At 39.6% G+C, this 13,786-nt stretch overlaps 1 protein-coding gene across 1 annotated transcript; it reads left to right on the forward strand.

The window, feature by feature from the left end:
• Nucleotides 1-5,392: 5,392 nt before the first annotated feature.
• si:dkey-3k24.8 (lysophosphatidic acid receptor 6) lies at nucleotides 5,393-10,384 on the forward strand. Its single transcript, XM_028564763.1, has 2 exons — nucleotides 5,393-5,479; nucleotides 9,173-10,384. Exon 2 carries the CDS (start codon nucleotides 9,179-9,181, stop codon nucleotides 10,121-10,123), a length of 945 nt encoding a protein of 314 aa, XP_028420564.1. The 5' UTR covers nucleotides 5,393-5,479; nucleotides 9,173-9,178; the 3' UTR covers nucleotides 10,124-10,384.
• Nucleotides 10,385-13,786: the final 3,402 nt, after the last annotated feature.

Below are 13,786 nucleotides of genomic sequence, written 5' to 3' on the forward strand. Positions count from 1 at the left end.
AGAAGTCTGGTACAAGTGACTTAACGTAATGTCGTACTTGCAAGAATCTAAAAAAATCTGACTTGGTAAGACCAAAAGGTAAAACCAATTGATCAAAAGAAGCGAGAACATTATTCATAAATAAATCTTTGAAAAATTTTATCCCCTTGCGAGACCAACTCTTGAATGAGCCATCCTGCATCGAAGGTGAAAAAAAATGATTACGGAACACAGGGCTAAGAAGAGAGGGGTCCCTAACTTTAGGAAGCACAACCATTTTAATGGAATTAATGCGCCCAATAAGGGAAATCTTTAAAGGTGACCATTTAGAAAGATCTTTCTTAATCCGTTCAAGAAGCATGCCAAAATTATGTTTAAAAAGATGCTTATGATGGCGAGTGATACAGACCCCAAGATAAGTGAGCTTATTCTTGACTAGTTTCAGAGGTATGTTGGAATACTGTAATTGCGTATCTACCTTCTTAATTGGAAAAAGTTCACTCTTGTGCAGATTAAGCCTGTAGCCAAAAAGCAAAGATAGAGCCGCAGGTAAAAAAGTTTGTGGATTTGATATAAAAAGCAGTAGATCGTCTGCATATAGAGTTAACCTATGCATGGTCTCAATTCCAGTGATCTGCTGACTCTGGTGTAGGGCGACTGCTAGGGGCTCTATAGCTAAAGCAAATAGTAGTGGGCTTAGCGGACAGCCCTGTCGGGTTCCGTGATGCAAGTCAAATGGCCTAGAGTACAGATCATTACTTAGGACTACTGCAGAGGGAGCACTATAAAGTAATTTAATCCAGGAAAGAAAGACTGGGCCAAATCCAAATTTTTCTAAAACTAAAAAAAGGTACTCCCACTCAACCCCGTCGAACGCCTTCTCTGCATCTAAAGAGACAACACATTCTGGAATGGCCTGATGCTGAGAGTATACCACATTAAGTAATCGGCGGATATTATAAAATTGACGATTGATTGACAATTTTTTATAAACCCTGTTTGATCAGGAAAGATGATAGTGGGGAGAACATCTTCAAGTCTTGAGGCAAGCACCTTCGTTAAAATTTTAACGTCGCAGTTGAGTAGAGAAATTGGCCTATATGACGCACAGTCTAAGGGGTCTTTATCCTTTTTCAGTAATAAAGAGATACAGGCTTGATTTAACGTTGGGGGAAGAGTCCCAGTCTTAAGAGACTCAGAAAAAACAGATGTCAAAAAAGGAGCGAGCTGTACTGAGAATTTTTTATAGAATTCTGACGGAAAGCCGTCAGTTCCTGGGGTTTTGCCGGATTGTAAAGAAGAGATAGCCGCCGCCATTTCCTCCTGAGAAATCGGCGCCTCTAAAAGGTTGCGAACATCCGAGGATAAAGTGGGGACATTTAGTCGGCCAAGAAAATCTTCAATATCCCCCTGCGAAGAGGGTTCAGATGTATACAAAGTAGAATAAAAATCTCTGAACTTGTCGTTAATAGTATTTTGATCAGCTGTGACCTCCCCGTTATCTAGACGAAGACCAGTTATAATTTGTTTAGCACGTAGTCCTTGTTAACGCTTAGAAAAAAAGGAATTTGGTCAGCAACAAAGGAAACTAAATTATCACCTGACAAGAGTGAAGTATTGAAACACCAGTTCCTCCTAGGTGAAGGCAAATTTGGAAAAGTCAGATCAAGAGTAAGAGGAGCATGGTCCGAAATAATAATACTTTCATATGCACAAGACTGAACTCTAGAAATTAAACCATTATCCAGAACAAAGTAATCAATCCGAGAGTAAGAGTGATGAACATTTGAAAAAAAAGAAAACTCCTTTTCAAACGCCGCCATACATCCGATATACCATATTCAGAAAAATAATTATTTCGAAAAATGGAGGATTTGTTTGCAGCGCATGGTCTAGATGATGAACGGTCAAGCACTGGGTCAGGCAACAGTTAAAGTCTCCCCCAAGTATAAGAGAATGTAAGTTTGGATCAGGAATAAGAGAGAGAGAATGTTTAAAAAAACTGACATCATCAAAATTAGGAGCATAAAAGTTAGCTAAAGTTACATTCTTATTGCATAGCGTGCCTACAACAACTATGTAACGGCCATTCTTATCTGATATAATATCTTTTGGTATAAAGGGTACATTCGTATTAATCAAAATAGCCACACCACTTGCTCTTGCTTGAAAAGAAGAATGAAAAATCTGCCCCTTCCAACCACGATTGAGGTGATTGTGATCTGCGATGTGTAAATGGGTTTCTTTCAAGAAAGCAACCTCTGCTTTGAGCTGTCGAAGATGAGCAAGAACTCTGTTTCTCTTAACTGGATGGTTTAAGCCCTTGACGTTCCAACTCAAAAATCTCAACTCTCTACCCATTAGAGTATTTATCAGAAGCCTGTGATCGGAGAATGAAAATAAAAGAATTACAAAAAGTAAAATGACATAGCATCAACAAAGGAACAACAAAGGTCAGCACAACGCTATCTCATACAGAAACCCAACCCACCCACAAAATCAACCCAACCCTTAAAGAACATTGCAATGACAGCAAAACTACCCATTAGAACAAGAACTAAGTGTTCTGAACACTTCCTTATTTCGCCTTACCTTATATAATCCTCAATCCCTTAAAACAAAGTATCCTCATTATACAACACATAGATAACACTCCAATATCAGATAGTACGCTTAACATACGAGCAGACCCATGGCATAATTATCCTTGGATCATACTATGACCAATGTAATGATCACAGGGCAAATCAAAATAAATGAGAATGTAAAAAATATAATAAAAAATGTCCCTAAAGTAAACCAAAATTGCAATCAAACTCTCGCAAGCAGTATTTGTGATTGCGCCAAAAATAAATAAATAAATGAGATACATCATACAACAAATCTAATTCAACGATGACCTCAGATTAAACACCACAGCACCAATCAGTCATGGAAACGGACTATTACCGCTCTCGGTCTCCCTCCCGGTTTCATCTTAGCGATCAGAGCCCGATGAGCTTGATCAAGTTCCGGAGGAGACGGCAAAACTGCTCGCCCCTGATTTCCGACAGCATCTCAGAAAAGAACACTGTGGGCCGAGAACCCTCAACAGACTCGGTAAGCCAATGATCCTGATATTATTACGCCGACTGCGGCTCTGTGTTCCTCCAGTAAGCTAGTCAAGGCCGACATGCTAACCTCGCCATGAGCCGCGATCGCGTCGTCTTAACTTGTGTCTTTCTTCGCATGCTTGGTTGATTTGAATGCCATTCTGCTTTCGTGTATATTAAACTTGTTATCTCATTACATTCAGAAAAAATAAACTGGTAGAGGGTTATAAACTGATAAAGTAGAAGATTTGTACAGGGACCATGAGGTAGACGCGTCTACTCCATTCGCATCCAAAACCGGAAGTCCGATTTTTATTTTTAAAGGCCAGTTATTTCATGGATCCAGGATACTATGCATCCTGATAAAGTTCCATTGGCCTTTGGAATTAAAATAGCCCCCCATCATCACATACCCTTCACCATACCTAGAGACTGGCATGGGGTACTTTCCATAAGATCATCTCTCAATGCAAATCAAACCAGCTATTAGGCTAACTGAAATAAAACCATTTGTATTTCTCTTTTTATTCACCTTTAGCATAGGTGTATTCACTTATGCTGAGCAATGTAATTAGAGTTGTTAAATGAGCTTTTCTTATCAGCCAGTAGTCGACTTCTGTCTCATTTTCCCTGAGTCACTTGTCTGATAGTCTATATCCTCGACGTTCCACGTTTTTCCTTCCGCTTTCTTTGTGTTGGAATTTTAAATTTTGTGGATTTGTGAGGACTATGTTTAACTGCTGCTCAGATCTCTGCAGGGTAAATCCAGACCGCTAGCTAGACTATCTGTCCAATCTGAGTTTTCTCTCGTACGACTATTTTGCAGCTGCTCTGTGCGGAGTTTAGCGCTGCCCATGACGATTGTGATTGGTTTAAAGAAATGCCATTAAACCAGAGCACGTTTTCCTCCCATCCCGGAAAGCTGTGTGGACTAGCCAGACTCTCCTTCGGTGCGCTTTGGAGGAAGGTCTGGCAAAGCGAGACTACGGCTACGTTCAGACTGCAGGCAAAAATGGCCCAAATCAGATTTTTTTGGGGGGTCAAGTGACCAGGTCAGACTTCTTCAGAAGTAGTGTGAATACACAAATCTTGCCCAGATCACATTTTTTCAAATCAGATTTAGACCACTTCCATATGTGGTCCTGATTCAGACCCATTTTTCAATGCGGCCGCAGTGTGAACAACCAAGGCGGATTTTATGCGACTTTTACGTCAATCTACACTGACATTTGTCACAATTATGCTCCGGAGGGAGTTAGCCCTAGACACAGACAGTAAAATTAAAAACTGACAGAAAGTTTTGAATAAACTGCGTCTCAGTGAAGCTATTCACAACGCAGTCCCACCACTCCTGGCTTCGTCTCTGCATCCACACAGACCTCTGTTATGAATTTGCAGCTATAACCCAACAAAAAGGCCAAAATAGCTAATTTGGCTCTCTTTCTCTAAATTCTTCTCCTCCTCGGCACCTGCTCATTAATGTTACGGCTGCCATTACGCAAACATTTTGAAATAAAATCGAAACTGCTTACTTCCTCCATAACCTCCCTAACTTCAGTGCAACAGCGTGCTGCGTCTGATGTCATTGTTATTGATCTTTTGTGCATGCAGGTCAGTTCCAAACCGCAAACAGTTCACACTGGAGTCTGATATAGGCCACATTTTAAAAGGTCAAAGGTCAAAAATCTGAATTAGGCATTAAGACTTGCGGTGTGAACGTATCCCGGCCTCTGTTCATAATAGTTCATGGAATCACAGCTCTCTTAGTTTGGAGCACTGTAAGATTTGGACTCCAAATGTCCATAATAATCTAAAGAACATAGAATATAGCCTCTAGAATAGATAATGCTAATTTAGTATTTAGTCATTTATAATATTTCACGTGTCTACAGCTCCTCTATTCTCTAACTGTTACTATTTCAACATTTGGACCGATTTGGACGATGATGTGGACACTCTTTGGTCATGGTCTCAGACCTGTTTGGACTGCATCTAGCCTTAATTAACTTACTATCTTAACTCACCTAAATGCAATCAGTAAAATCATATAAAAGGAATAAAAAGTATAGGCAACAGATACAGAGAGACAGACAATTTGGGTATGTAGATAATTATATCTGCAGCTAGAATGTAAAAAATTGGGTAGGCTTCATATCCTCATTAGCAGGTCTGCAGAAGGGAGGGGACACATAAGACTAACACAGAGAGAGAGAGAGTGAGAGAGAGTGTATGTGTGTGTGTGTGTTTGTGTGTGTCTTACGTCTTACGTCTTGAGATTGGTCAACTTCCTGTGCTGCTTCTCACACCGAGTGTGACAGGGGTATAAGGGTGTCAGCATGCTGTGGTGACAGGCACACACACTCTCCTCTTCCGCTGGATCTTCACCCCTCTTTTTGATCATCCAACAGGTAAAGTCACACTGTGAGCTCATTTCTACGCGTACTGTAAAAATGTGGGCTACTACTGCACCGCACATGTCTGTAAAACAGGATCAAATCATAATCTGATGGGAAATGACTTGTGTGCGGGTGTGTAAGCTACTGTATGTTCTTACTTGAGAATCACAACGTTGTACTCAGAAATGTGAGAGCAGAGGACGTATTAGCTACAAACAGGGTTTGAAAAAAGTTCATTTTGAACCGTGGCTACAAATAAATACAAACGAAAAGTGCTGAATGCAAATGCAAATGATTTCTTCTCACTTTTTCTTTTTCCATTTTGTACCACCATATGTGTTTCAGATAAAACCTAGAAGAGTTTTAACACAAAAGCAAAATGTTTGATGAGGTAGTGGTTTCGTTGCCTGTAGAGGAAACCATAAAGATCATTAGATTATTAGTTGCAACAATCAACGCAACCCAACACAGTTCTGCTTTCTACCAGGAACTGCAGGCTGAGAAACAGAACATGTTCCTCTTAAGGGAAGTCACTACAGGTAAATAGGGTAACACATTACAAATAGCGCCGTTAAATACACCATCACTTACATTAAGGTAATTCTTTTGGGTATTACAAGGGTTAAAATACTCAAATGAAGCACTGTCTTATTATTAAATATATGCTGTAATTTACAACTCCAGAAAAGAAATGTGAACATTGGAGGTTCAAAAATGATTTTTATTTTGCTGACATACTACAATCAAAGGTTTTTACAGGGGGATTTTGGATATCTCTTTTTGTCACTCCATAAATCAGAAAATACTGTCAATAAAATAAAAAAATAAATTAATTACAATTACAATTTTCACATGTTTTTAGGTATAAAACATCATGTACATCAGGCTATGAATAATATATTAGAAATGAAATACAAAGCTCTCTGTAAAAACCTTCAGAATGTAGATAGGAATGCAATTTACAAAGTCTGAAGTGGACATTTCTGGCTCAGAGTACAGGAAAAAAAAAACTCATTTTGAGAAAGCAGCCTTTATAAGATTTTATATTTTAAGATTATGTACAGTATGTTGTACTATATTGTAAAATTCCATACACTTTTCAAGACACTACAGGTGAATGGGGTAACAATTTGAAGTAATACTATGTAGCAGACCAGCAGACAGAGAGTAAAAAAAGACAAAAGTAATGGCAATAAAAAATGAGTTCAGACACATAATGAAGCCAGATGATCACAGGGAGTGATCACCTTCATGGACTGTAGAAAAGGGCGTAGGTCGATGCAGAACCACAAACATGCATTCAGCAGAGCGGTGCACAACAACTGCAGCAACAGCAGTTATAATCAATACGAGCTGGTTTGTTAAGGAGGAAGTATCTTTTGGGGAGAAACATGTCACCAAAAATGGTCATGCATTATCATTAAAACCCTGAATGTTAGGCACGTAAGCACTTTAGTTCAACGAGAGTAATACAGCTGTTACTGTAGGGAAGTAACCTTGTATCTCCTAATATTTAATCACTTACATTTTTTTCTTTTTCATAGATCAATGTTTTTGGACACCCAAATTTTTGTGGGTTTTACAAATATTCAAATGACGAGGCGATTCCGTCTGACTTTGCCTGAGGTAAATAGCTCAATAAAATGTCTTCAAATTAGCCTTTTTTCATAAGCTGAAAAACAACAGTTTCAGATATACAAGGTTTTAACTAGGGCTGTCAAACGATAAATTTCTTTTAATTGCGATTAATCGCATAATTTCTATAGTTAATCGCGATTAATCGCATGTTTTATCACATGATTAAAATTCTATTATTTTGCATTTCAGAAATGTTTAAGTACATATTAACAATGGAAAGACATTCTTACCAGTGTATCTTGATTGGGAATCAAATGAATGCAAAGAAAGTTACTTTATGAACTTGACTTTAAGATTTGTATTAGTTTATTATTTATTTTCTGTAAACAAAAGAAGAAAAAAGAAAAAAAAGAAGGGTACTAAACAACAGCAGGAACTTGTTATTGTTAAGGCCATGGTCAAAATTAAAGATTTAATAATAATGTAATTACTATAACAATAACTCATTTCACCAGTAAATTGCTGTTGAATGACAAAAACAACCACCAGATGGGAAAATGGTATTTTACAATTACTGTGAATGCACCAGGTCGGCACGTTTCGGTACCCATCCCTACTTACCAGAGTCAGTATAGTGTGCAGTAACTTATGAATAATTTGGATTACTCACTGACGTCCAGTCATCACCGGTTGATGAGACAGCGTTTGCACTTTGCACTTTGGTTTCAATAACAGGTCGGCGAGTAGCACTCTCCAAAATATGCTTAGCTCGTAGCTGGTAGCTCAAGCTTGACGTGCTTCGGTGATATTTTAATTCGGGTTTACACAATGTGCCTGTGGCTTTCGACTGGTCTACGAGCTGTCCGAGAGTTTTGGAAAATAAAAAGTGCCATTCAGAATTGTGTTGCTGCTGCATTTCTCCATCATGCCTGCAGCCTGCAGCAGTAGGATGTGTTAGGAGGAAGTATGACAGCTTGATGATAAGTAACGGTGCAGCAAAGGGTCAAAATAGTAGCCTGTTAGGCACGACGTGAAGCAGAGTGAAGTGAAAATAAATTAATAAAATTAATAAATGGCTGCAGGCAATTAAAAAAAATGAACGCGTTATGTTCGGCCCTTAATTGCGTCGCGATTAATGCGTTAATGCTGACAGCCCTAGTTTTAACCCAACAGTAAAAATATACAACACGTCATAGCAAAGTAGGCCTGTATGACGTGGTTAAAACCACTATAAAAGAGGTCAACAGTATGGAAGTAAAAATCCCATTCATTTTCCCCATAAGGATTTTGATTATCAGCCATAATGATGAATAAAGAGATTGTGAAACAAAGGTTTATGCTCCTGTAACTATCATCTTATGGAGAAATACCACACTACCCACAATCCTAAGCGTTAGTTACAGCGACGTCTTGGATTGGTGGAACTCGCTGTAGCGAGCTGCTACCATTGAAGTCTATGATCCTTTCTGATCCTAGAGCAATCAAACTACACAAATATTATGTGTGTTATTTTCACAGATATGGAACCACAGTTACGGTAGACTACAGATGACTCAACCATCCACCCTGGCCTCCTTCTTGTGTGTCGTTGCTGCCTAAAGAGGACGTTAATTATCAGTGTTGTAGTACTCAAGACCGGTCCCAAGACCACTTTTTGAAGGTCTCGGTCTCGTCTCGGATAATGAAGACTCTGGATTTTATTTCAAGACCGGTCAATACCACAACTGCAGGGATATCACTAAGTTGCATCTGCATTGTCTAATTGTATGTGTTAACATCATCGCTGTGATTGGATGTAAAACGTCCTGCTTCAAATGCAACCAATAACTTGACTCATTTCTAATTTGAAATTTGTCACTGTTAACCCCTTCTCCCCGACCCCACCTTAACACACACGCCCAAGAAAGTGACTGCGGGAGACAGGAGAAGCTCTGGCTGTCTGGCCCTGGTCTGGTCTCAGTCTTGACTCGGTCTCAACCCCTCAAAGTCTTGGTCTTGACTTGGTCTCGATACACTCTGGTCTTGGTGATGACTTGGTCTCGGTTTAGGTGGTCTTGACTACAACACTGGTAATTACTCTCACAAAGACTTTTTCCTAACCACTCTTCTCTCTCTTCTCCATCTCAGGTCATTATGTCCACCAACGCCTCCGTTGTCTGCAACGACACCAGACAACCTGACGTCTTCCATGTGTGCATGTACTCCTTTATTTTCATTCTGGGTCTCGTTTTTAATGTCCTTGCACTGGTCTTTTTCTGCTGTCAAACCAAATCCAGATCGCAAACCATTGTCTACATGACTAACCTGGCCTTAGCAGATGTGCTGCTCACCCTCACACTGCCCATGAGGATCTATTACCATCTAGGCTATTGTGGCCTTCCTGAGATGCTGTGTGAAGTCCTTGGTTTGGTCCTGAAGGCCAACATGTATGGGAGCATCTTCCTTCTGACGTGCATGTGCTTTGACCGTTGCATGGCCGTCTCCTTCCCTATGTCATCTCGTGTCCAGGCAGGGAGAAAGAAAGCGCCGCTGGTTTGTCTTGGAATATGGATGCTCACCTTCGGGGCCAGCTTGCCCATCTACATTAAGCAAACAAACGTGATCCATGATGAGAATTGTTTTAATAGATTTCCGACCTTTGCCACAAAGCCAGTGGTGGTTGTACCCACTCTGTTAGTGGGGTTTGGGATCCCGCTAGTAATCATGCTGATCTGTTCCTGGGGTTTGGTCCGTGCTGTCCGACGAAGCTCAGTGGCCCAGACCAACCTGGTGGACAGCAGAAAGATCCAGAGGATGATTGCCGCCAGCCTCTTCATTTTCCTACTCAGCTTCCTCCCTTACCACGCCACCTTGGGTCTCCTCTCTGTGTATGGACAAAATACACCATCGCCAATGAAAGCTGCATACCGCTACAGCCTAATGTTGGCATGTCTCAACTCAGTACTAGATCCCATTGCGTACTACTTCACCACGGACACCTTCCGGAGGAACATAGACATAGGTGCTGTTTGGAGGATGTTTCCTTTGAATAGTCAAAGTTCTGATGTGAACAACAGGAGCAATATGCTTAACAGCTAAAAGACTGCTGGAGAACCACCCAACAGACACTGCCATCCAACAAACTCCAAGGCCGACTGTCAACAACACAACTTGTTTTTTTTTACTTCATTTTGCTTAGTTCCACTTTTTAAGATTAAGCTGGCAGATTTCATGTTTCCAATGAACATATTCCGCCTGCAATCTTCTGTAGTTTTAGGGTTCAGTATGAGGTATATGTCGGTGCCACCACACAAAAAGGGCCGCCCTCTGGAGTGTCCACAAGCTAAAATGTTGCCCAACAGATATGTATTTTTTTTTTTTTCTATGGTAATGTAGATGCATTTTTGGTGGTGAAAAGCCAATAAATGATATGTAGCAGTGAGTGTTTTCTTTCATTCCCTACAGAGAAACAAATTAAACAAATACATTTTATATTATACAATTAACAATTTAAATATTATAGTTGCCGCTATATGATTAATTAAAGGATACACTATTTGTTTTGCAAAGTGTAACACGGAAACAAAAAAAACCTAAAATTCATCTGCTTCAATTTTATTGTGACCTTATGTAAAAATGCTTGGGAAATTGGTTGAGTATTCTAGGCTTATTCTTCGAGACATAGAAGCAGCAGCTGCAGAAAGCTACATCTAGGGGTTCAGGCATATAGCTCCAGTAAAGCTAAGATCCTCAGTGAACCCGCTGACAGCATATAGAAAGTCAAAGGCAAGTGGGTGTGAAAGCAGCACAGTTAGCCTGCTTTCAATTCAGCGTGAAAGCCATAAGGTCACACTGTTAGCATGTTAACAAGCTAGCCAGATAAACTGACACAGGCCTCAAATTATTGGGGACTGCTCATTTCTCCGACGCTCCATTGTTCCTCTCAATAACCCGAAAAATTCCCTTTGGTCCTACAGAATCTGTAATGCTAACTGGTTCACACGTATCTCATTTGTTTACTAACAGAAATGCAATATATATAATGTATGACAACCTATAATTTTAGGGGGAGTGGCCCCGAAGGCTTTTAGCTTTATATGTCCAAAAATTGTTTTGTTTAAATACTAGTTGCAGCAGTGGCTGCTATAGTGCAGTTTGCTATCCTAGATACTGTGGATGATAACATTTTGGTTTTTGGTCTCAGTACAAAAAAAAAGGTTACCAACCCTGAAACCTCACTGTAATACCAGACTTCCGGAAAATTTAACCACAGTGAGAAGTGTCAACCTTTTCCTTTGTAAGAAACTCCCTTTAGAAAATCATGGGTTGTCCCATGCTGGACTTTTTTTACACGACATGCCGGCTAAACCACAAGCTACTGTAGAACAGAAATATTTCTAGATCTAAAGGAAGGATGTGGTCTATGTGGTACATGAAATATTAATTATAAGAACTTAAGAGGCACGAAAAATTAAAAGCATTTACAGCAATACGGTAAATAGAAGTTTGACATACCCAGGGATGTCAAACTCAACTTCACTAAGGGCCATACTGGAAAATGAGAATCACATCAAGGGCCAGACGTGTAGAGTTTGTTGACATGCTTTTATTTCATCGAAAAGTAAAATATTTTGGACTGTATTCATGTAGCCTATTTGGTCCACATAAAGCGTCTCAAATACTGCGTTGAGTTTCGCAAGTGTGAAAAACAGTTTCCTGTCTTTTTGGTTTGGCGCACAACTAGGCGGGCCAACATTTATTGTGAACCTAAATTGATATGCGGGCCAGATCAAAATTTTGATTCGGATTTGGCCCGCAGTCCTTGAGTATGACACCTGTGCTCTACCCTCAGGCCGTTAGGAGCCTACAGTAAAATAGGATCCAGGAGGACACTCATAAAACGTAAAGTTGAATCCAGGGGCGATCCCTTCCATGAAAAAACACCTATATGGACACAAACCATAAGACTGCAGCCAATCATCTTACAGTCTTCCATGTACAGGCATTAGAGTTTTAGTCTTTAATTTTATTTTCTTTCTATGTCATGCCAAACATTTGGCATTACAAGACCCCACAAACGTCTTCCGGTCGCATATACAAATCATTCAGAGAAATACATGAATACAAGTATTAATATACATATATACACATACACTGAAGCCTATCCCTGCATGCACGGGACATGTATTCAGTCTATCACAGCAACCATGATAAATACAGACATCCAACTATCCTTCAGTACATCCCATAATGACCTAGTATGTAGCCATTTTTCCATGGTTGTAATTAGACATTCACAGTCACCGAAGCCACTTTGAATCTAACTTGAGCATGTTTACTGGGCTGCAGGGCCGGATTGGGACTCATTTTCAGCCCTGGATTTGCATGCCTTAGACCGGCTTTACTTCACGAATGACTATATTAAAAAAAAATGTAATCAAAACCTTAGTATATAAGTCTGCAATAGCGCCCTGTTCTCTACATCCTTGTAATTCAGTGTATTTTGTAAAATATCACCAAGTGTTGCTTCACAATGTAGATTTATTAGAAAAGTTAACATCTTAACAACAACCCAGTGATGTTGAACAATATCAGAATCTGTTTCTGTGCAAATAAGTAATCACAGATTAAAAAAAGAACAAGATACATTGTATTGCACTTTCTAATGACACCATAATCTCTTTTTCGCACTATCACTAAGCACTTATCTTATTTCATTCTGAAAGCTCCTTAAAACACACACAAGTGATGGAAAGAGAAACAGAGACACAGCGTCACCTCACTTTGTTATTTATCTCGATTTTAAATATGTTTAAAATTTTGCTATTTTATTGCTTATTGTCTGTTTATTTACACTGCCAAACTGAAAGCTGCTAAACTGTGTATCGTTGTTGAAAACAATGACAATAAATATATATTCTATTCTATTCTTCTATCTATTCTACAAACGTGAAACAGTGAGTGATTACAGGACAGGAACAGCTCATCTGTGTTTGCAGCCCTGCAGCGTTACCTTCTGCTTTTGCTTGTGTCTGCACGATTTGAAGAGATGTATGTAGCCTAAATGATAGAGCGGCACGCATTGTAATCATGTCTGTGGTTTCCTGTGTGCGTGTTGTATACTTTACCTCAATAAAATAAAGATCTCTGGGCCCAGACATAAAGGCTCCATGGCTGCAACAAATGTATGTTCCGCTAGTTAACTGGCTATTTGCCATGCACACGTTTGTAAAGGAACTTGGTGACTCATGAAGTGGGTGATGGTGAACAATTCTGCATAGCAGAAAAGGTATGGAGCTAAATCTGGGCCAAAAGGTTTGATCATTTCAAAAATAAAATTCAAACTGAAAGATCAAGATGGATGTTGAACTTTGAAAAATAAAAATGTCAGGTTAAAGGACAAATTTGGTGCAAAATGAACCTAGGGGTTAATAACACATATGTACCGAGTCAACCGTTCTCTGGGATATGTTTTCATGCTAATTTTCTGTCCAAGCAAAACATTCATCGCAACTATATGACCTCCCGGTAACGCTAACTCAGTAATCTACACTGGGTAATACAGCACCGTAAAGAAAAGACCTTTACGACAGCGGGTGTGGTAAAAACACTACCGCCAAGATGTATGTAGCCTACATGATGGAGCGGCATGCATTGTAATCATGTCTGTGGTTTCCTGTGTGTGTGTTGTATACTTGACCTCAATAAAATAAAGATCTCAGGGCCCAGACATAAAGGCTCCATGGCTGCAACAAATGTACG

This window comes from Perca flavescens, chromosome 19 (genome assembly GCF_004354835.1).
Source record: "Perca flavescens isolate YP-PL-M2 chromosome 19, PFLA_1.0, whole genome shotgun sequence".
NCBI classification, from domain to species: domain Eukaryota; kingdom Metazoa; phylum Chordata; class Actinopteri; order Perciformes; family Percidae; genus Perca; species Perca flavescens.